Genomic DNA, 24,684 nt, shown 5'->3' with positions numbered 1-24,684 from the left:
GATGTCTTTTTTTTTTTCCCTGTCTCTTTTAGGTTGGGTGACTCACTCGCCAAACTACTCGTTGAGCTTTGATACCTCTTCTTTCTCGGCAAGAGCAAGTAAATTAAGTCGCCATCACTATCACGCACGCGAAATCGCCCCGCGCGCGCACGCAAGGAAAGACCCAGTTCGGGTACCAACCGCAGCCACCAATTTATCACTCACTCTGATCTGCACAGTGGTCACGTGCGCAGAATGCCGCGGGGGGTAAAGAGAGGGCCGCCTGTGCAGCAGCCACCTGCACCTCCTCGCCGAGTTCCCCCTTGGCTTTACGTAAAAAGGCGGACGGGCTGACGTCTGCAGCGCCATAAAGAACTCCAACTACAAGACATCAGGGATCGCATACATAATCGGTCAGGTGGTGTTACGACACGGGCGCATCTATAAAACCGCCATATACGAGTCGAGGCGAGCGCAAACGTCTGCGCGGCCACAAAGTAATGTCAACCCCTTCCCACGACTCCTCCCCCCCCCACGCTTCCTTCCCCGTCTAGACCCACTGATCGACCATGACGACAATACCAACTCCTATCGATGATCATCGAATTGAACTAGGGCGCTGCTCGGAAGACTCTCGCACTGTGACGAAAAGCCGAGACATTTAACGCGCAAAGAAAAAAAAACTAAGGAAAGAAAGAAAAGACAGGCGCATCGACAGAGGAAGCGAACACACGAGATCCTACATAGCACGACAAAAAAAAAAAAAAAGACACGAAGCCGTCGCTAGGAAACCAAACTGAGCACTATTTCCGTACGTGGGCTCTGTTTTCCGCGTATCGGTGTGCAAATGCGTTCGGTATGTTGCGCGCATAATGGCGAGCCGCCGTCTGAGATTACCATTAACACAGCCTCACTGCCCTCGCTGCAGCAACCGGGCGCTCGGCGCGCATGCGCCATGACCTCTCCGGAGGGCAGCCGTGACGTAAGCAATGCACCCACGATGACGCCACGACGGCGATAGCCATCTTTCTGCGAGCGCCCGCGGATCGGACGACTCGTCTCGCGTGCTCCCATCTGGTGGCCGGTCGGCGCAGCGCATTGTTAGGGAAACGGTTTGGGTTTTATGGCGCGGCGTATATTTTTGACTGCGTCATTCAGGAGGTCGCCCCGCCGCCTCTCCTTGTGGGGATCGCCGAGCTGGAAAAGCCGCGTCGTCAGTGGCGTAGCAACAGGGGGGGCCGGGGGGCCGTGGGCCCCGGGTGCAAGGAGCCAGTGAGGGGGGGGGGGGGGGGGGGGGGGGGGGTGTCCTATACGTCTGAGACACCCCTCTTTCTGCCGGCTACACCCAGCGGGGGGGGGGGGGGAGGTGACAGAAGACCTAAGGGCCCCGGGTGCCACGCGACCTAGCTACGCCACTGCGCGTCGTCCCTCCAAAGAGCGTCAGGATTTGCGCGTTATTATTTATCAAAAGCCTGCCAAACGTGGTTGAATAGGGGCGCAAAGACGCGGAACGGCTTTGAGGTGGCACGCACTCCGATCGGAGGAAAACCAGTTGCGTGCGCGCAGGCGCGCGAGGAGAGCGTGACACTGCTTTGCATCTGGAAAGGCCACGCGGGAGGGGGGGGGGGGGGGGGGTAGTCTGCGCGTATCGGCGATCTTTTGTAAGTCCGGCGGCCATTCGGCGAACGATTATTGCAGATATCCATCGTTCCGCCACTGCTTCACTTTCCATAGAGCCATGTGAGTGAGGGTCTGTCGCACGCCGGTTCCTCGCCGACAGGTGCCATGTTGCCAGAGTCTTCTGCAGGTGCTTGCCGTGGCATTTTTGTCTTTCTCTTTTGCTCGAGTCACCCTACCGTGACGTACCGACCACTAGCGACGCGGCGCGACCTTGAAGTTTTGTAAAGCGAGGCGTTTCTTTTTGATCGGCGCAGAGTTCCCTTAAGTAGCGCCAGCTACGGCTGGTCATTGTACGGTGTGATCACTTTCTATTCCCGGCCAGCTCTCCCATTGCTCCGCACTTGGTGTTTTGTGTTTGTGGAATGCCTGGTTTCTTGTACACTCCCATGTAATGTGGTATAATGTTGGCTTAGCTCACCAGCCGCGAGCTAGAGACTCAAAGAGCTCTAATAGCGCACGCGTGCGAGGCGGCCCGGCTCAGTGGAGCCCTGGACTAGGGGCCCATCCATGGCTGAAGAGGACTCAAGCTTCAAGAATGAAGACTTCGGCCTCGACCCGCTAAAACCTTTAAAGAGGTCAATAAAGTTTTCCATTCCATTCCATTCCCGGCCACGGCGGCCCCATTTCGATGGGGGCGAAATGCGAAAACACCCGTGCACTTAGATTTAGGTGCACGTTAAAGAACCCCAGGTGGTCGAAATTTTCCGGAGTCCTCCACTACGGCGTGCCTGATAATAAGAAAGTGGTTTTGGCACGTAAAACCCCGTAATTTGTTTTTATCACTTTCTTTTCAATTAGTTTTCCCAGAATTTTAGAAAATCGCCTGTTGCCGATGAGATGATAGTCATTGAGCTGGATTATTTACAGAGACAGACATTGCTTGCACGAGAAATCAGGACACCGATTCAACTAATTAAATATCACTGATTAACTTCTTAACTATTTACTTTATGGCACGTCTTGCAATTTGCGAATTGTAATCGGTGAGTTTGCAATGCGTGTCAACTTGGAATGAATGTAAACAATGACAGCAGTTTGAATATGTGCGCCATCAAACTCGCGGTAACAACGGACTGTTGTTCCATTTACTTTTTTATTAGCAAAACGCACTTTTATGCATTGTAGCAGAAAAGTAACTGAAACGAACATGTATTTCGTTCCACAGCTTTCGCCATACACGCGCACAGTCTGGCTGTACGCGTACTCGCGCCGCGGAGGCCGTTCCACCTCGGCACTCCGACGGCTCCGGCTCGATGACAGGGTGAGCAAGCGCGCTTGGCGGCCTTGGCTGCGCGCGCTTCCTAACAAATAGGGGGGTGCTTAGATTCGCATGCAAACTTTTATGCGAAGCATATTACGAGAGCTCAACCCAGCTCCTCAGGCGCGGCGGTGTCGCCTTCAATGACCTTTGACCCCATGCCATTCCACGTGACACTGTGACGTCACGACAGAGGAGAAACGGGGCTCCAACTCGCGGCGTCGCCTTCAAGGCTGACCACGTGACACCGTGACGTCACGAAAGAGGAGAAACGGGGCTCCAACTCGCGCCGTCGCTCGCGGCGTCGCGGCGGTATATAAGCAGCTGCGCTTGTCTCTAGGTGGCTTTGGCTCAACTCTTGCAAGATGGGATGGGTGGGAATCGAACCAGGGTCTCCGGAGTGTGATACGGAGACGCTACCACTGAGCCACGAGTACGATGCTTCAAAGCGGTACAAAAGCGCCTCTAGTGAATGCGGTGTTGCCTTAGAAACGAGCTGTTTCTAAGGCTCAGGCGTGCGTCGCTTGCTCAGGCGCACATTTCGTTGCCGCGCCGAACGCTGCGTTGCTCGACGCTCACCGCGTCCAATGCGGGGCGCGTAGTCGCTGCGCCGTAGCCCATTGTCTTACACCCCTTGGCGGGTCGACGGGAACGCTGTCGCGTTCCACTCTTGAAGGCGAAGCATAGTAACGCATGAGTTGTTTCTTCGTCTAGCCGAACCAAATATAGCCAAGCAAGAGCAGTTCACCAGGCTAAACAGTGATTCAACAACTAAAATAAAGGCTAGTATGCTTCGCATCCTGGGCTTAACCTTAGCTAAGCCACAGCCATTTTTTTCCCAATGTTTTCGCGAAAACAGAGGGGGGATGCGTAGAATCGTGAAAATACGGCGTATATATATATACGACGCACAATCCTACATGGCCACTGTCTATGCTCTCCTTGACTTCGTCGTCTGTCGGCTTCACGATCGTATCAATACGCTCTTTTGCACGGGGCGGCGGGAAAGAAGGAACAGAGAAAAGTAAGAGCCAGTAAGGGCCAGGAAAATGAAGGAAGTCGATTTAGGCGCTACACATACCTGCATGAATGCGGTTTCTTTGTCGTACCGTATATATACTCGACCTTCGCAAGGCCCGTACACAAACCGTGTCATTGGCGTTATCGGAAACGTTATCGTGGTCCTCGATCGTGACTGACGATACTGCGTTGCTTCCGGCATTTCCGCCAGTCGGCGCATGCCGATGCATGCCGATGCGTTTGGGTCAATGGAGAACAGCGACGATTACCACGCAATGCCCATGGCCTCCGAGATCCACGGCGGCGCGCGCGTTTCAACGCGCGCGGGGGCAAATCTCGGAGGCCATGTCTCGGAGACCATGCGAGGCCACGCGCAGTGTGCGTGGGGGCCGCTTGGGGCGTGGCGGTCGCCTCGAACGATGCTTCGAGCGCCGCTCTCTCGCGGAATACGGTGTACACGTGCGTTGCGAGAGATAAGCTCGGAGTGATTTTGCGATAAGCACCGTATACTCCCTCGATGAGCCACTATGGTTTTTTTTTATTTATTACGTCGTCACCTTGTCCGGAGTGCTACGTATCACAGAGCGCGGGAAAATAGCAGGGGACTTTATTTCCTGCGCACGCAGTGACATTCGAGACTTTTAGGCTAGGGGACGCAAGAGGCTTGCGCACGCAAGAACTAGGGGCTACGGTACTGCGCATGCGCAGACACCTACGTCTGGGTCCGCGCATGTGCAGCACAGCCACGGAGGAAGGAAACTAAGGAGAGGCCCTGACGTCACTCTTTGTGAAGCAAAAGTGAAGCCGGAAGTTGGCGTTGCTCATGGCGATGCTCCGCCTTTTGTGCCACCCTCCTCTCTTGTTTACATCTTTCGCGAAACCACGCCGCGCAGCGCGTGGTTACGCGCGCGGAGCGCGCGCGCTCGCACAACATCTGGCAGAGCACGGTGCAGGTAACACAGCGCAACAAGACACGATGACTAACGCAAACCCGCCCACACAGCGCCTTTGCCACGGCACGAAACCTACCAGCAGAGCAACACGTGTGAGCGCTCAAAATCAGAACAACGCCGCCATTGTGGCCCAAAAGGCGTGGCCATACAGCAAAAAAATAAAAAAGCAGCTAAAAAATGAGAACCCACTACGTCATTTCCGCCACACTTTTCTCCTAGCGCGCGGAGGGGATAGGGCCTCTCCTTAGTTTCCTTCCTCCGTGAGCACAGCGGACCCTAGTCCTTGCGGGCTCTGCGCATGCGCATTACCGTCGGCCCTAGTTCTTGCGTACGCAAGCCGCTTGCGTCCCCTAGCCTAAAACACTCTATTAAGTGCGTACGTTGAGTTTCGTATCGAAATAACCAGAGGGAAGGAACTCTGGCGCTATAGTGTACATTATAGGGAGCTGCAAAAGCGTGGCAAGCATGGGCATTATGGTTATAGTACACGGATTTGCCTGAACTTGGCCCTCACTTTAAGAACAGTTTACACCCTTTGGAGTGCCCCTTCTGCCACACAACGATAATCGTCATCTGCATTGATCCGTTTCCTTTCTTTAACGCTGCGAGCCCGGCACTTTCCAGTAACGAACGGCATGCGCGTTCTCAACATGATAGCATTGCCGACAGGAAATGCTATCATGATGATAACGCGCATGCCGTTCGTTACTGGAAAGTGCCGGGCTCGCAGCGTTAAAGAAAGGAACCGCATCAAGGCAGATGATGATTATCGTTGTGTGGCAGAAGGGGCACTTCAAAGGGTGTAAACTGTTCTTAGAGGGCTCCTTGCTTCAAACAGCTCTGTGACTTTGCAAATCGATCGTCTTCGACAAAATATTGCGGTATAATTATTGCGACAATTCGCAATAATTTTGCCTGGGCGCACAATCTTACTGCTTTTTTGCGCTTAGAAATATAACGTTGCCTCGTAATGTCGGCTAGACATACAGAGCGCACTAAATAAAGCCGCAAGAATGTTTAAAGGCGTATACTGACATGATATTACATCTATAGTGACTGGGCGCTATATTAAAGCGATTAGAATTTTTAGGGTACTGCACGGACTTTGTGGGGGCTATCTATCTATCTATCTATCTATCTATCTATCTATCTATCTATCTATCTATCTATCTATCTATCTATCTATCTATCTATCTATCTATCTATCTATCTATCTATCTATCTATCTATCTATCTATCTATCTATCTATCTATCTATCTATCTATCTATCTATCTATCTATCTATCTGTATGTATGTATGTATGTATGTGTGTATGTATGTATGTATGTATGTATGTATGTATGTATGTATGTATGTATGTATGTATGTATGTATGTATGTATGTATGTATGTATGTATGTATGTATGTATGTATGATAAGCGTTGACGTTAAAGCATGCCGCATTACTTCTGCTCTATACTGCGTGCCGCAACTAATTTCCTGAGGCATACAGAGACAGCAACAACGTAACTCAATTCACTTTTGGCTGGATATAAAATTAACAAAAATACTTTAAATTTAAAGTACGCCTGCATGCAGACCGGCTGTGTGCGTCCCGATATAGTGAAGGGCTTGCACTTAAGATATAGCGAACGTCAAGCAAGATTTAAAACAACTGAAGGGCGCGAGGATGAACTTTCGACGCTAAGTTCACTTTTATTTTTAACGGAAATACAACGTACTTGACACAGCCTAACAGCGATGCCAACCTGCCAACGAGTTCGCGGACGCCAGTTCACCTGAGACAAACGCTCAGCACAGCAAAGAAAAAAAAAGCATCGATTTAGAACGAAAGTACAAACACACACACACACACAGTCATACACAAAATGACGTATCATAAAACTAGAAATGAGATCATGTTCTGCGGCGTCGTCCCCCCCCCCCCCGTTTTTTTAGAATTCAAGTCACAGTAATAAGCACTGTAGTTGCTTTGGCCGAGGGAGAAGCTTTATTCGAGTCGTCGCTTAATAGGCTCCTCTGAAACAGCTTGCGGCGATTTGTCCCGGTGAACGCGGTTGCGACTTCCTCCACGTGAATGCCCATCGCTCGGTGTACGCTGGTCAGGGGAGGCCCGCTAGTAAGTGCGACGTCGTAAAGCTAACGCATTGCACTGACATTTACGGCTAAATCGCAATTGATTTTTTTCTTTTTCAATTGATATTGCCTTCGTGTCGAGCCTTCCGTTCTTTTTTTTTTACGTGTGCGTGTGTGCATGTGTGTGTGCAGAAAGATGACCAGTTTGCAGCCACAGCATGGCACTGTGGCTGCGTCCCTTCGTTTCAAAAGACTAACGAGCGATGGCCTGACATTGTAAACAAGTGACAAGTGAAACTGTAGACGCTTTTGAAACGAGCGGAAGCAAAGATTGCGTGAGCTGCCCATCTGTCGCGTTGTCAGAGAAGGAGATACTGTTCTTCACTCTAAGAACAGTTTACACCCTTTGGCTTGCCCCTTCTGCCACACAGCAATAATCGTCGTCTGCCTTGATGCGTTTCCTTTCTTTAACGCTGTGAGCCCGGAACTTTCCAGTAACGAACGGCACACGCGTTATCAGCATAGAACAGTTTACACCCTTTGGAGTGCCCCTTCTGACGGGGCACTCCACTCTGACGGGGCGTATCTTGTCCCACAACAATAATCGTCATCCGTGCTGCCCGCGTTTCCTTTCTTTAACGCTGCGAGCCCGGTACTTTCCAGTCACGAACGGCATGTGCCTTATCAGTGTGACGCAGCATTCTCGACAGGAAAGTAGCGAGCGCCGAGTTTTCAGGAAAGGAAACGCAAGCAAGGCAGATGACGATTACCGTTGTGTGCCAAATATACACCCCAAAGGGTGCAACCGTTTTAAGAGTGAAGAGCGTGAGTGCGCACAACGATAGTCGTCATCCGTCTTGGCCACATTTCCTTTCTTTAGCGCTGCAAGCCCGGTATACTTCCAAGTCACGAACGGCGTGCGCGTTATCAGCATCACAGAGCATTCTCGACAGGAAAGTAACGAGGGCCGCGATTTCAAGAAAGGAAATACGAGCAAGACAGATGACGATTACCGTTGTGTGCCAAATATACACCCCAAAGGGTGCAACCGTTTTAAGAGTGAAGAGGGTGAGTGCGCACAACGATAGTCTTCATCCGTCTTAACCACATTTCCTTTCTTCAGCGCTGCAAGCCCGGTATACTTCCAAGTCACGAACGGCGTGCGCGTTATCAGCATGACAGAGCATTCTCGACAGGAAAGTAACGAGGGCCGCGGTTTCAAGAAAGGAAATACGAGCAAGACAGATGACGATTATCGTTGTGTGCCAAATATACACCCCAAAGGGTGCAACCGTTTTAAGAGTGAAGAGCGTGAGTGCGCACAACGATAGTCGTCATCCGTCTTGGCCACATTTCCTTTCTTTAACGCTGCAAGCCCGGTATACTTACAAGTCACGAACGGCGTGCGCGTTATCAGCATGACAGAGCATTCTCGACAGGAAAGTAACGAGGGCCGCGGTTTGAAGAAAGGAAATACGAGCAAGACAGATGGCGATTATCGTTGTGTGCCAAATATACACCCCAAAGGGTGCAACCGTTTTAAGAGTGAAGACCGTGAGTGCGCACAACGATAGTCTTCATCCGTCTTGGCCACATTTCCTTTCTTTAACGCTGCAAGCCCGGTATACTTACAAGTCACGAACGGCGTGCGCGTTATCAGCATGACAGAGCATTCTCGACAGGAAAGTAACGAGGGCCGCGGTTTCAAGAAAGGAAATACGAGCAAGACAGATGACGATTATCGTTGTGTGCCAAATATACACCCCAAAGGGTGCAACCGTTTTAAGAGTGAAGAGCGTGAGTGCGCACAACGATAGTCGTCATCCGTCTTGGCCACATTTCCTTTCTTTAACGCTGCAAGCCCGGTATCCTTACAAGTCACGAACGGCGTGCGCGTTATCAGCATGACAGAGCATTCTCGACAGGAAAGTAACGAGGGCCGCGGTTTCAAGAAAGGAAATACGAGCAAGACAGATGACGATTATCGTTGTGTGCCAAATATACACCCCAAAGGGTGCAACCGTTTTAAGAGTGAAGAGCGTGAGTGCGCACAACGATAGTCTTCATCCGTCTTGGCCACATTCAGGCACGTACCCAGGGGGGGGCCCGGGGGGGCCCGGCCCCCCCCCCCGAAATCAAGTGGCATACCCCCCCCCCCCCTCCCCACCCACGTCACCACTCCTGACACATTCCTAAAGCGCCACCACATCAATGTTGAGACTTGACAGCTGTTCATCGGTCAGCATTATGCTGCCTTTTTCGCTCCTTTTAGACGGCGGTAGTTATCGGCACCTCTTGTAATGTGAAGGACAGGTTTCTCATAGATTCCGCACCCGCGCGATTAACTCGAGATGCGTTCAGTTGTCACCATCTATTCAACCGTCACGCGCATAGCTGTTGCTTTTGTTAGTTCAACCTTCTTTGTTTAGGCTGATCCTGGGACCAGGAGAGGGATGCGGCTGTTACTCAGCTGGTCTGTACTCTCATGGAACGAGTTGCGGCCGGAGAAAACGCCAATTGCGTTTAACTTTTCTCTTTGCTTCATTATTTTCTTGAGTTACGGCTCGCCGCGACGCTGGCAGATGCCTGGAACCATAAACACGTGATATGGGTTAGATAAGGTGGGAAATAAAATAATGTGAAAGAGCGTCCATCATGAAACCCTGCGATAACCCTTAAACCCATAAGCAAGAAGACTGTCGCCCGTTACCTCGTCTGTTTTTACCTAACTGTACAGCACGTTTCGTGCAAAATTGGCAACTGGAAACAAAATCGCAAGGAGTTGAGAAATTAAGCGATATACTAAGGGAGAGAGCCAAGGCAACAACCGAACTGCAAGCAAAAGCGAATAATAAATAAGTTAGGCGTTGTTTATGAGACTATTTATGTATCAACATCTTTTTATTGAAAAAGGAAGTAGAGAAAACGCCGCCGGAAGTGAAGAACAATTATTTGTTTTGAATGACGCTTCTACATTTATCGGTCGAACCGCCTCACGTAGCCACTTCTCTGCTGTGCTTATGTGGGTGTTTTTCTAACCTTTGGCGGTGAGCGCAGTACGTCTAGAATCGCAGAGTCCTGCGCTCTACGCGGTTGTATGGGACTGGCGGCCGCACAGCGTTACGCAATTCGCGGAACCGTCAAAACTGATCAACAAGGCGAAAATAACTGATATTCGAAACTATAACATGAGAAACACTGAAGAAGCCGTAAAAAATGAACGCAGCCTGAAATCAGTAAAAAGAAACCTGGCATAGGACAAGCCATGATGTATGACTAAAAGGTAAAAAGGGGAATATCATCAGGAATCTCGAAGATATAGTAAAAGCAGCGGAAAAATTCTAAGCTGACCTGTATACAGTACCAAGAGGAGTCACGATACCTCACTTAGAAACAGTAATGAACAGGATACAGAAACTCCTATTTGACCGAAACCACATTTGAAACCCACAGCAACCCAGAAACCCACATTTGACAGCTTCCCCAGAGTATAAACACCTGGCATTTCCCTGGCATAGCGAATCTTGTTACTCAAAGATGCTTGAGGTCTGCCTCATCAAATTACGCTGCCGCATTCCCTCCCTAAATTTCTATTTATACAGGTCGGGTTTGGTTCCCTCTCCCCTTTGTTCTTTTTGTGAGGCGGAGGAGACGATACAGCACTTTCTTCTATCATGCCGCCGCTCTGCTGCGTTAAGAAAAAGATTGTTGGAGATACCTTTTCGAAGAATTGGCGTGGACTTGACAGAACCTGCAATTCTTTCATTCGGGGCGTCCACTTTAGGATTAAGCCACAGGGATGCATGCTTCGCTGTCCAAACATTCCTTACAGAATCTAAACGAATGCCCTGCTAAATACTATTTTTCTTTTCTTTTTAAATTATGTATTCCTCATTCAACAGCACCTTCCTGATTTTGTTTTAGCCGGTAATTCAACCCTATTCAATGCTATTCGCATAGATATTAGGAAATTTATGCTCTATATTATTTTGGAATAATCCACCCATTTTTTGGCCAATCTCCCATCGTGGGTAGGAGCCACACGTGCCACAGGCTACAACAACAACAACAACAACAAAGGAACAAGAGATCAGGATCGCCAGTCGGCCACTAGAGACTGTGAAGGAGCACGTTTACCTAGGTCAATTTATCACACGCAACCATGATCATGAGAAGGAAATTCATAGAAGAATAAAAATAGGTTGGATCGCATACGACAGACATTGCCAGCTCCTGACTGGAAGCTTACCATTATTATTGAAAGTAAGGTGTGCAATCAGTGCATTTTGCCAGTGCTGACATATGGGGCAGAAACTTGAGAGCAAATTAAGGACCGCGCAAAGAGTGACCGAACGAAGATTGCTAGGAATAACGTTAAGAGAGAGAAAGAGCGGTTTGGATCAGTGAGCGAAAGGGTATAGACGATATTCTAATTGACATCAAGAGGAATGTAGCTGGGCAGGTCATGTAATGCGCCAGTTAGATAACCGTTGGACCATTAGGGTTACAGAATGGTTACCAAGAGAAGGAAAAGGCAATCGAGAACGACAAAAGGCTAGACGGAGCGATGAAATTAGGAAATTCGCGGGCGCTAGTTGGAATCGGTTGGCGCAGGACAGGGATAATTGGAGATCGCATTGCAGGGAGAGGCCTTCGTCCTGCAGTGGACATAAAACAGGCTGATGATGTTGATGATGATGATGGTGAGGATGATGATGGAGGTGGTGAGCCCCCCCCGAAAAAAAATCCTGGGTACGTGCCTGGCCACATTTCCTTTCTTTAACGCTGCAAGCCCGGCATACTTCCAAGTCACGAACGGCGTGCGCGTTATCAGCATGACAGAGCATTCTCGACAGGAAAGTAATGAGGGCCGCGGTTTCAAGAAAGGAAATACGAGCAAGACAGATGACGATTATCGTTGTGTGCCAAATATACACCCCAAAGGGTGTAAACTTTCCTTCTACACTCCACAATCTTAGAAAAATTTACACCCTTTGGGGCTTATCTTGTTCCACAACGATAATCGTCGCCCGTCTTCCCGCGTTTCCTTTCTTTAACGCGGCGAACCCGGTACTTCCCAGTCACGAACGGCATGTACGTTATCATTGTGACGCAGCATTCTCGACAGGAAAGTAGCGAGCGCCGAGTTTTCAAGAAAGGAAACGCAAGCAAGGCAGACGGCGCTTATTGTTGTGGGACAAATACACACTCCAAAGGGTGCAACCTCTTTAAGAGTGTAGCTATACTGACCTTACTCCAAGGTTTGCACCCTTTGGCGCTTATCTTGTCCCACAACGATAATCATTGACGACAGCGTGACATAGCATATGACTCGACAGGAAAGCAGCCCGCGCAGACTTTTCAAGAAAGGAAGCGCAAGCAAGGCAGATGACGATTGTCGTTGCCGTACAACGTACAACCGGAAGCAGTAAAATCCTCGATCCACTTGTTAGAGCCATGTGATGCGTGTTCTATCTGTCCGTCTTCATTTTCTGCGCCGTTTACAGGCAGAAGCCGTGCAGAATACGCCCAATTAATTGAGATCACCATCACGCGATTTCGCCTCCTTTGAACGCTTGTAGAACGAGGGACAATGTGTAGCTTGATGACTGGTCATAACGTCATAACAGGCAATTCCTGGCAGCCGCATTGGATAGATGGGGAAAATACCGGCATTAGAGCAACACCTCCCCTCCCCCCCCCCCCCCCCCCCCCCTCACTGTATGTCCCATTTCTCAGCGGGTTTCTTGACGGCCCGCGGCGATGCTACAGGAACCGGCACATCAGGCACGTTGCCAAGCGAGTGGGCCAAGCGACACTAGTGCCTGCAGCGCCATCTCTGGACACAGTCTTTCAGTTTAGGAGCCGTAAGTGATGGCCTCCGAGAGGCCCGACTAGACGTCTCTCGGACAGAGGCGCGCCATTTCACGAAAGAAAGAAGCAAGCACCCCCCTCCTCTATACGTGCGTGTGTGTATGTATTCGAATGCAAGGGGTCGCGAGATCTCGCATGGTACGGCAATAAATAAAAATAGTTGGGCAGGGGTGGAGGGCGGAGATGCAGAAGTGGTAAGGTTTTAAACGTTTTATTTACATATTTTACGTAAGTCCAAACTTTATTAAAATATTTGCACTTGTGCATGAAGCCCCTCTTTTGCCTTACACAAACACACACACGTATATATATATACGTATGTATGTATATATGTGAGAGAATTATGAAGGGAAACCGAGGGGCGCGATTTTTGTTAATCATGCCCACATCAAGTGAAGAGACAATAAAGGCAAGATATATGTATATATATATATATATATATATATAGAGAGAGAGAGAGAGAGAGAGAGAGAAATATATTTCTGTGACAAAGGCCAAACATTTGCTGGAAACTCTGAAGGAAATAAACATTTTGCCCATTCATCCATCCTTGTATGTGCTATTAAAACAACGGGATAATCTGGAGAAACAGTCACTTGATATATATATATATATATATATATATATATATATATATATATATATATATATATATATATGTACACACACACACACACACACGAAATTTACCGATTACCTTTGCAATAAAAGAAGCCGCAAAACGTGTCATTGAAATATCTTTCTCATTCACATAATGAATCATTACCGTACAGAGTGGCAAAAATTTCTGAAGCTCGTCATTCAAGCGAGACAAAAAAGTCGCTAAAATTTTCGCTAAGACTACAACATATATTTAAATATTGTAGGAATTTTGGAACACTATATCAGTTAATGGAAAGTAAATCGTACCCACCACAGTGGATTTGGCGTTCTGCTGCAAAGTCCTAGGGCACGATATGAAATATCCCGACCACCCCGCGGCCGCATTTCTATGGGAGCTAAATGCAAAAACGCCTGTGTACCTTGAATAGAGTCCGCATTACAGAACCCCAAGTGGTCAAAATTAATATGGAGTCCTCCACCACGGCATGCCTCATAATCATATTGTGGTTTTAGTACAATTAATTAAGATCCCAGAATTTTATATAACTTGAAGTAATTTTTAAGAAAATAATTTATCTAGACATTTCATGTCTGTTGAATATTCGCACAGGTGACAGATAAACAGTGAATTTACCAGCGGGGTCTAGAGGGCCTTTACTTTGCAGGAGCAGACTCCACTTGGATTCGTCAACTGACATGTGCATACACCCAGATTCGGCCTTTACTTTACTGCTACACATACAACATGAAATACAGCGCAATTAAACAGAACACAAATACCCTTGCTTTGCAAGATTGTGCTAAAACGAAATTCTGCAAAATGTGTTTGGCCGCATGTTGTTAACATGACAATTATAATTACCTGAGCTTTACGCAGGTCATATATACTACGCCGATGCCCTTGATCTACCTGAAAGCCGTGAGAAACGGAAGCGATTTGCTCAAATTCGTGTCAACAAGCTGAGCCGCTCGGATATCTGTAGGCTTTTCTATTTACCTGCTGTTTTTTTGTGCTTACGGCGCCATCTGTCACTCTCTCGGTGAAACGTGATACCCACGCCATGTTTTGCCCTAGCAGTGACGGACTGTTTCCACAACTAAAACACTCAACACTTCTTGTGTGGCATTAACACAGACGTAATGCATACCTCCCATTTTTTAAACGAGCAATTATTGTGTCTAATCACAGTATTATACTAAATGTACTGCAAAATGCCAACTCAGAATTTTGAACGTGAAAAGAAAAACCCCGCTTGGCAAGAAGAGCCATGTATATGTACCCAAATTTTGCGAAAATTCCGTATAATATCTTCTTCAGTCACAAACTATGACTACGTGTGAATACATGGGTCAGGAACTATACGAGTGTAGTGTATTTCAAGGCGCCGCAGACTCCAACGAAAGAAAGTCATGGTAGTGGGATAATTCTGTGCACATATTCTGGTAACTCCTCATAATTATATAGTCACTGAATCACAGTTTAGAGTCCAGTCAGTCATGTCGCATTTGTTTTTTCGCAAGGAGGATTGAATCGCTAGGTGAAAGCATGGGCTGAAGTCGCACGTAGCAGGCTCTACAAAGAAGACAAAAACTATTCCTTCCCCATTGCTGACAGAGCGGGTCTTGATGAACATTCCTTCAAGCATGGCAGTAAAGTGGTCATGTGTGAAAGAAAAAAAAAAATTGCTTCACGGACGTATTGTTCCAATTTGACAATTAGTAATCAACGAGAGCGAAGCTGTATATAAGCGAGTTCTCATACCTTCGGCAAGTACTAGAGCCTGCTTGCTGGCTGTATACAAGTGCAGTTGTGGGTGGCTACTCTTAGCGACGGCTCCAACGAGTGGCAGACACTGTCGGCTTTCACCGCCACAGCCATACACAACTCTTGGCTGATCCCTAACATGGAGACAGTATAATGCGATGCGAGAAGTAAACGCTACAGATTTACTGGTTGAAGATACTGCGTATACATGTTGTTTCCTACAGTGGAGTCTCAATAAATGGAAATTGCTTAAATGGCACTTAAACGGAACACCATGTCCTCGTGATTGGTTGGTTTGTATCCGTACACCTCTTCAGCTTTAAATTATGGGGTTTAACGTGCCAAAACCACTTTCTGATTACGAGGCATGCCGTAGCGGAGGACTCCGGAAATTTCGACCACCTGGGGTTCCTTAATGTGCACCTAAATCTAAGTACACGGGTGTTTTTGCATTTCACCCCCATCGAAATGCGGCCGCCGTGGCCGGGATTCGATCCCGCGACCTCGTGCTCAGCAGCCCAACACCATAGCCACTGAGCAACCACGGCGGGTACTCTTCAGCTTAGTCTCTCAGTAAATGGAACTCCTGATGAATGGAACCAATTTCCCTGGTTCTTTCAGGTTCCGTTTAAAGAGGGTCCGCTGTATTTGAATGGGTTACACACAACGTAACTTATATTTTACAGTAATTGATAATTAAGTTTCAAAGTGAATTTGGGGCTCCGACACACATGATGTGTTGAATTTACATTTACCGTCAACCACACAGCCGTATGCTGGACTCTGCTGCACGAGAACTACTGTGGAACTGCCCCTCAACAGCTTTGTTGTAAAACCGTGCCCACCATAATGAAAGGGAGTCACGTTGGGTAAGCAGAGGGTTCAGTTTAATCTAAGGTCTGCAGAGTCCGTAATTTTTTTTTCCTGCCACTGCCATACAGAATCGGCAAAAATGAGTTGCGTACAAGAATGTGCACGCCACAACTGAAAGGGATATACCGAAGCCATTCTCCTTTTTCACTGTGTCATACAGTGTGCCCTCGGGAGACAGCTTTGGCTGCACATGCCGCGCCAGTCACATGTTTGCAGTTGCGTCTGCTGCAATAACTTGTCACTTCTGTACAACCGTGAGAGGTCAGAGCAACCGATGCCTTTCAAGCAGAATAGCACATAAGTCATAACTTTATTTACTGGACGAGTTTTTTATCACAGGGTAATAAACATGAGTACACACCGATAGGCATAGACAAGACAGCAAACAGCTCAGCTGTGGTGCCCGCGCCCCGACGTTTTCGCATCTGCGACCACTTGGTTAACTTCGCACAAATTGCCTGTAGTTATTGTTCACTTGAACAATACCAGTGGAACCTCTGCTCTACTATAATGCCTGTTCTATATTTGTGCAAAATATAAAACATATGACTAGATACTATCATTCACCGAGGCCAGATATCGTAAAAGAGGTTCCCAACTCTTCACCAATAACTCAACAGAGCTTTAGCTTGCCCACGTATGTATTGCCCTTTATGTAATACTGTATTACCAGAGATGTGGATGGCAGTAACAATGCTTGTTATGACATCTTCTGATGCTCTGGCCAATTACAATGCGTTTGAAACACTTTTTCATTGTGTTGGGCAGGTGTTTTTCCTGAAAAAAAAAATTCAGAAAAAGTTGCATGTTACAGATCATGTTGCAGCTAACACTTTACACCAGTAGGTAAGTAAGTGGAATATGGTTGGTTGCTACAATAACAGCTTTGTGTCCTGTCTGATTAAAACTCTACGTCACCAGATGGTGCTACCAGCACTGCTGCTGCCAGCAACGCCTCCAGTAACCCAGTATTCCGCAAAGAACAGTTGTGCTTGCAGACAAGCTAAATCTCTAATATTAGGTTCTGCTAGCAATATAATTAGTAAAGCAATTTTTCTTTCGCTACGTGCGTGGGCACTGCATCTTCGGCGAGCCCAATCGGGCGATCTTTGAACACGACGAAATCCTCCTTCTTGAAGTGCTGGAAACACAGCCGAGGGCTCAGTGGTCTGTTGTTTTCAGGGTCGATGGGGACGTTCTGGAACCAGGCCGACCTCAGCGCTTGATCGGCAGGCAGAGCAAACAACCAGATGCCGGTGAAGGGCTCGTCGCCTGCCGCACGGCATCCCCAGACGCAACACTTGTACGGGCTGCCTTCTTTCTTCAGCCTGCAGCATGAAGCACGAGCAGCGAGTGAGAGGCGCACGCTCCCCAAAAAACAGCTGCTCTTAGACACTAATAAATGCCCTTGCAGAAAATCTAGTTATACAACTAACAGCCTGCTAGGTTACTAACATTAGTATTGGTCCATTACTGCAGTAAAACGTCAATGAGATGAATTATCGGATATAATAAAGTCAATCTAAAACATTTCTCGACAATATGAGCAGGTAACGAACATATGCTTATAACAAATATTGGATATAACGAAAGTACTTTCGTGTCGTATGTGATTTCGTCGTAATGGCATTCAACTTATTAGCCTTATTTATAGGACAAGCCTAATAGGTCTAGACGAATCAGCCAATTAGTTTCGGTGCTAATTGGTGTATTAGGCAACTCTAGTTGACATGAAGTGCACCAGGCAACTAGAGCCTGTGTTTATGTAGTATCTTTAATTTTGCTATTACAATATGCACTCTAAGACTGGTAATAAAAATGATTAGTTTCTGCTAATTATGAACCTCATTCATTAGTTTTCAAATGTACATCTGGCACCCTCCGCCACTATCAATAGACTGCACATCCCCATATCATTATTGCTGCGGTCATAATGTGTAGTTAATGCCTTCCTTGAAAAGCCTTCTGTAAGACTCGTGAATATTTCTGCCAACCTAACAGCACCATAATAATCTACGATATTAAGATATTAAACCCACTAGACTCGTACAAAATTCGACAAAACCAATACAGCCCTATTAGGACTAATGCGCACGACTGATACAAATTTCTACTAGAGCTGTTGATAGGGCGCCTACAGCTTCATTTATGACTGCATGGGATCCATCAGAGTGTTGTTTAAGTCAAATCGAAGCACAAGCTCCGATTCCTTTCAAGCAACACTGTAAAAAAATAGATATATTCAGTTAGAATATACCTTTTTTTTAAATTGCAGTATGATTGACACTCAAATAAGAATGATCATCGTGACAATAAGAAGGAAGGTGTCAATATGAGACACCTGACTAGGCCACTAGCACCACAAACCGCCCAACACAGATAGCATCAAAGCCTGTATGATACAGAAAATTGAGACATGCACACTCTTTTATTCTCTTTAAAAACAATACACTTTTCAATGTGTAACTAACAATTTGCTGCTGAAAACAGAATACATTACAAATATACCATAAAGAGTGGGACAGCAAATACAATCAAGGAAACTGACAATGTGGGAATGCACTGCTACTGTACACATAAAATAATTTAATAATAACAAACAAAACAAACAAGATTTAGTAACAGTGAGGCAAGTAGAATTTTGATTGTGTCCTAGAAACAGCAAGTAAAGCTGGCTGTAAACTGGTTGTAAGCTGGTGTAAAGAGGCTAAGTACAGTGCACTTTTAAAAAAGTTTACACCCTTTGGGTCGTACCTGGTCCTACAACAATAATCGTCGCCTGTCTTGCCCGCATTTCCTTTCTTTAATGATGCGAGTTCGGTACTTCCAAGTCACTAACAGCAATCGCGTTATCAGTGCGACACATCATTGTCGACAGGCAAGTAGCGAGCACCGAGTTTTCAAGAAAGGAAATACAATCAAGGCAGGTTACAATTATTACAAGGTAGACCCCAAAGGGTGTGCAGTTTTTAAAGAGTATATGGTAATTTAGGGTATTGCCTCAGCAGGCGTAACATAACAGCCCCAAAGGGGCCCTAGAACACTTTTCTAACTAATCATAGAATGACTGCACTATTCAAGGATGTCACCTTACGAACCTCCTGCCACAAGAATTTTTCAAATCCTTCAAGTATAAGCAGAGTTATACACGTAGTTGTTGCACCTTCGCCTTTCTCTCTCCTTTCGTCTCTACTAGTGAAATGGAATCTACACAGGGGAGGTGGAAAGGAGGTAAGGATCCACTGAAAAATTGAGCACCTCATCGGTGAGAGGGCTCGTCACAGCACCCCATGGCAGTTGGATCATTTACGCTATGCAGCTCACTGCGGTTATCTCAGAGGCCATACAGATACATGCAACTGTCATGTGTAGAATGTCAGTGCAAAAATGAAATGCTTTTTCTGCCTCTTTTAGATTGCAAGCATATACATTTTTCATTTATTTACCTCGGGATTAGCAATAATATTATATAACTAAGAATGCTCTTGAGATCACAAAATTAGCCAATAGGTGTTGGTGGACTTCGTTGCTGGCGATGACGACACTGCGAAGGTGAGAACAAGCGATTTTATCACCGCGACACGAAATTGTAAATTACCTGCTGCACGCAGCAGAATAACATTTGGCTCACACACGTGCTCACAGAAGCCTCTTCCACAGATTAATAATGTATTCTTATTATGTTCAAAAACAGCTTCTGGGCTGATTTGGAAGTTTTCTGTGTGCAAAAGACATTTTGTAGCTGCCCGGGCGCTGTCACTTGTGGCCAGCACGAGTTGCCTTGCATGCCACATCGTGCCAATATGTTGCGCATAGTTGGAAGACCGTTGGAGGAGTTGTTGACGGCCATCCAACTCGTCGCTCATACCCACTATGGGGAATCGGCCGAGGAACGGGTCAATTATTCAGAGCTACAGCCACAAATAAACATTCACGACTGCCACACAGTAAACGCGCTGTTGAAAGGGGGAATCACATGCTAAAGTAAAAGCAATAGTTATAGTAATAGGAAAAGATACATATTTAAAAGGAAATTCGGTTCGACACCATAAAAAATTCCTGGACTGCGGAGCAAACGTTCCTGTGGCTGAATCACAGAGCAGAGGCCCCAAACGAAGGAGTCCAAGCGCATTCATGAACATTGCTATCACTGTCAATTACGGTATTTGCCTGTCACACGGAACTGTGACCTTTTATTTTACTAACTGACCATATGTTACTTATTTGCTGGAGTAAGGCATGGGACGTAATGCAATTGACAACATGCAGCCCCTTTTGCTCCACACTGCTTCTAAGAGAACACCTATGCAACACGATCGCGCATTGTTCGACATAGCGGCACAAAATCTCGCTACCGGCATTGTCACTGCCATCCACGTTTGCCATAAACCGGTATTTCTATAAAGAGTAGGCGCAAGCTAAAGTCCCCCTGACAACTTGTCAGCTCCCCACTTGTTCAGTTTTCTTCTCTGCTCTCTACGCAGTTTTATCACACACCGCTGTCTTCAAAATGCAAGCAGACTGGTTATCCCAGTTTTCCTGTCTATCTTCCAAGCCTCGAAGTGTCAACTGATACCACAAACCTACATGCCAGAGAGAAAGAGAAGCTCTATATAGGAAAGCAGATCTTAGCTGGCATGCACATGACCACTGACATGCTGCACTGCACAGGGAACTAGGTTAACAAATTAACATTATTATGATTAAGGCATTAACAAATTCCAAAGGAGAATGGAAAAATATTTTTAAAAAGTATGCAAGTAAAGCTGATCATAATATTTACAGACGAGACAATGGAAAAAAATTTTGGCCTTGTCATATCATGAAATGGCCTTTGGCTAAAGCTATTTGAGGAGACCAATTTCAGAAAGGTATATGGGCAATGAATCTAGGGCCCTCTGCTATTTTTAAGGGTATGGCATAGGACTTAAGATAGCACGTCGTGTCAGTGGCACATGAAAAATCACGCCCATGTGGAGCTCGATATGAAATCCCTCGGGGCAATACGCAGGTCACTCATGAACATGTTCTGTAGTCTAGACTATCCCAAAAAAATATGGGTCATTTGCTGTATGCAGCACAGCAACTGTGCAACTTGTTCATACTCACTGTGGTACCCTCATTAACCGGGGTGGCCGAACGCAGGAATTCCATGTGACATTCTTGTCCCCAGTGTCAGCGTCATCATCCAAAGCAGAGTCCTTCCTTGGTGCCAAGGTCTCCGCAGGCTTCCTCGTACTCCGTCTGCTAGGCGGGATCAACCTTGCCTTGGCCATCCGTTTACTCAATGGCTTCTCCTTCTTGACCAGTTGCCCGCATTTTTTAACAAGCTGTCCCTTCGGCATCCCGGGCTCTCCAGCAAGCACACTAGCAATCTCAGCACTTTGATTTGCCGGTTCCTCTGGCGCCATTTTGTTTCCGTTAACTCCAATGCTCAACTCATGCACTGAGTCCCGGGACGGACTTCTTGTGGCAGCTCCGGGTGACTGCAGCGGATCCGACATTTCCCCCTTGATGGCACCACTGGAGTTTGTAGGGCGATTCCTAGACTTAGATGTGCCATTGAGCTCACTGCGTCGGGGCCGGCGTCGTGGCTTGGCAGCAGGCTTGTCGGCTGTCTTGGCCTCAGAGGTTGGCTTCCTTTTTTGGTGATTCTTGGACTCGGACGTGTCGTTGAGCTGACTGCGCCGGCGTCGTGGCTTGGCAGCAGGCTTGTCAGCTGACTTGGCCTCAGAGGTTGGCTTCCTTGCTTTGGTAGCCTTGTTTGACGCAGTGGCACACTCAGATGTGGTCACTGGACAGAACAAGCAATATGCAAAAGCATCCTCAGACAGATTAAAATATACCATAAAGTGCCACCAAATTATAACCTCCGTAACCATCACTGAAGTTACGTTTGCAGTAACCCATTTGTTTGGCTCATTGCTATGGCCTGCCACTACGATTACTTTATTGCTACAGCAAGATTATGAGTGCCTCAAACCCAAGCAGGAGGATGGCTTCCATGGCTACGATGGCACGGAGACCCTATTTCTGTTGCTCTTAGTAATTTCGCTTTTCAAGCTGGCTTTAAACAATTTATGCATGTGGTAAGTGTGCCCTTCTAGTTGACAATATAATGCAGTTGCATTGTTAATAAGATCGGCGTGTATATTTGCTTCCACGAAATTGCCCTTGGGCACACTACCTTGGAGTCTCTCACTGGTGGTTATTTGGGATTGCTTTTGGCATGACGTTACTGATTAAAGGGCCCCTGCCAGGTTTGGGTATTGCAAACAGACAAGTGCGGCATGCACATCACATAGTGACAACCGTGTCTGTATCAAACAGCTGCACAATTGTGAAAACCAGGGAAATCTCGAGCAGAAGCCCATATGCCCTTCCTCTTGAGGGAGCTGTGCTTCAAGCCAGACAGTCAAGGTGACACCCACAAATGGCTCTACGTTAATACTCAGTGCCTGTAATGTCGCTTAACTGAGGAATGACTTAACAAGTTAACTGAGGGGCCCGATTTTTATTAGTCGCATCATAAGAAGCCAATAAACACTGAGACCAAGGACAACATAGGGGAAATTGCTTCTGCTTAATAAATGAAATAAAGAAACTTTTCATAATAAAAAAAATTGTTTACCTAAGTTTTAGACCCACATTGAATGGCTGTTTTTTAGTTTTCCTATATCGATTATCTTTCTTTCGCATGCTAGTTACTACAAAGGGCGCAGCTTGCTGTCAATTTCCACATTTGAATGCACGCAAGAAAAGTCGCAGTTTCACCCGAAGAGCAAATCATTGACTAAGATAGCAAATTATTAGGTCGGTAAGCCCAGTAAGGTTAGTAGTTTTATCAGCTGTATAAACTGCTGCAAACATTCGTTTGCTAACTAAATTAACAAGCGCGGAGCCACGCGTGCAGAGGCAAACGTGAACACATCTAACTCGATGAGCGCGGACGTTCGCTATCAGAATTAACGCTGGCGTGACGATGAGCGGCAGCAGCGGCGAGCGAATTTCCCTACGCGTGCTGCGTCTCTCTTCAAAGCAAACTATACGCGCGTGAGAACGCAGCGCACACGAAGCCATCAGCTATATCGCGTCGGCTAGCCATGCATCGAACCCACCATATATAGATTACCTCCAAGATAGGACGCGCGCAGCCGCGGCCACAGTAGAAGCTGCGCCCACCGCACGGCCGCCATCTTGTCGCACTTGCACTTTATATGGAACCTCACGGCGACGCCAACATCGACGGAAATTTACCACCAGTGTCCGTACAACTGTTATCGCAATAAAGATATTATTGATCGACTGGCTCAATCCCCCCCCCCCCCCTTTTTTTATTTCGAAATAGCAATTTACGGACGCTTGCGGCCATCAGCACCATTGCTGTTGTGCTGTCACAGTATCGAGGCGCATGCGCAGTCCGTGCGTGAAAGTAGGCCGCCAGAGACGCGAGGTGCGTTTGGTGGCAAAAATGACGACGCCAGGCAGACGCACCGCCACGCAACGCTGAATCGGCGGAGTCGCAGAAAGTAGAATGAAAAACCATTACTGGTAGATCTCGAATGGTGGTCAGTGAAGGGATCACGTAACACAAACAATGCAACGGCATGCGCATGAAACTCAATGTAGCGATGAGAAAATGCTTGCAAACACAACTTCGGCAAGCACACACACAAAAAAAATTGCGTGCGAACCGCGATTACTAACCTGTTTTGCACGGCAGAGGCATCCTCCCAAATACAAGTGGATTACCTCCTTTGGCACGATACCTACGACTACAACACCAACAGCAGAATACAAAATCCCGCGCAAACCGCGCGCACGGAGCCGCACCGAGCAAACAAAGCTAGTGAAGTAACCAGGGGCAACGCGAAACAAAGTGTTGAAATTATGACGATATCATCGCCGTTATTGTAACTAACTGAGGCTTATAGTTGACGTATTTAACTCACACGTTTATTTTGGTAATGTCAGGTCAAGAGTACTAACCGCTCTAAAATGAAAAAAACGCCGAGGGCGCGGCATTGCGGCGCTCCACTACACACTTTAGCGTCTGCAGTTGCATTGGCTTGTTCAGTCATTAGTACAACCTTAACAACGCTTACATCGCCTTATCTGAGGTTTCGAGCTCTACGGGAGAGATACACAGGGATGTTCGCGTGGAAGCGAGCCTGTACAGTGACTAGATTTTGTAAATTTCGGGGGGAAATTCTTCAACAGGCATCGGTTCCTAAACCACAATTGACTTCAGTGGTTCTACACACACACACCGCTCAAGAGGCCGTCGAGGGCGTCAGCCAATGGGCGTCTTGCGCTGGAGTTTGAGGTATAGTAGCGGCGCCTGGTGGCGGCGCGGGAAACGACATCTGGGTCGTACCAGCTTGGGTCGTATTGAGCCCTGGCTGTGGCGAAGCACGTTTCTAGGCCGAGTTTTGCGTCAATTCGCACTTTTTTCTGCCCTGTTGCGAGTGCGAAAAGGCTCGTCACTTCTCGCAGACCATGCCGCCCACGCTGCGAGCTCGCCGCAGCCTATAGCTTAACGAAAACGGGCTCTCCGTGTGTCGTGGGACGCAATGCTGGGAGCAGACGAAATCGGTGGC

The 24,684-nt window shown here is 47.2% G+C and overlaps 2 protein-coding genes across 4 annotated transcripts in view; one reads left to right on the top strand and one right to left on the bottom strand.

Annotated features, from left to right (window-relative positions):
- The window catches only part of LOC139048832 (uncharacterized), a 396,301-nt gene that overhangs the window by 149,009 nt on the left and 222,608 nt on the right, over positions 1 to 24,684 (top strand). The gene's annotated exons all lie outside the window — the stretch shown is intronic.
- Positions 16,364 to 24,335, bottom strand: LOC139048480 (uncharacterized). 3 transcript variants are annotated; one of them, XR_011507730.1, is made up of 3 exons: positions 23,203 to 23,360; positions 21,194 to 21,878; positions 16,364 to 17,412 (listed from the first exon to the last, which is right to left on the bottom strand). XR_011507730.1 is itself a non-coding variant. In XM_070522887.1 (3 exons), the coding sequence occupies exons 1-3, from the start codon at positions 23,811 to 23,813 to the stop codon at positions 17,124 to 17,126; spliced, it is 996 nt and encodes a 331-aa protein (XP_070378988.1). In that variant the 5' UTR covers positions 23,814 to 24,335; the 3' UTR covers positions 16,364 to 17,123. The 3 variants fall into 3 exon arrangements, 2 of the variants coding, with proteins under 2 accessions (XP_070378988.1, XP_070378987.1); XM_070522887.1 differs by lacking the exon at positions 23,203 to 23,360 and adding an exon at positions 23,792 to 24,335; XM_070522886.1 differs by having other exon boundaries at positions 23,217 to 23,370.

This window comes from Dermacentor albipictus, chromosome 8, assembly GCF_038994185.2.
Source record: "Dermacentor albipictus isolate Rhodes 1998 colony chromosome 8, USDA_Dalb.pri_finalv2, whole genome shotgun sequence".
Classification (NCBI taxonomy): Eukaryota; Metazoa; Arthropoda; class Arachnida; order Ixodida; family Ixodidae; genus Dermacentor; species Dermacentor albipictus.
This window is presented reverse-complemented; position numbering and strand designations above follow the sequence as displayed.

What these genes read in the sequence shown, in the direction of transcription:
- LOC139048480 (XM_070522886.1), bottom strand. Translation starts at nt 23,280, where the DNA reads ATGGCGGCCGTGCGGTGGGCGCAGCTTCTACTGTGGCCGCGGCTGCGC. An exon ending in GCGCGCGTCCTATCTTGGAG is followed by an intron (nt 21,879 to 23,216) that starts GTAATCTATATA and finishes TGTTCTGTCCAG; the next exon opens with TGACCACATCTGAGTGTGCC. An exon ending in CGGTTAATGAGGGTACCACA is followed by an intron (nt 17,413 to 21,193) that starts GTGAGTATGAAC and finishes TTCATGCTGCAG; the next exon opens with GCTGAAGAAAGAAGGCAGCC.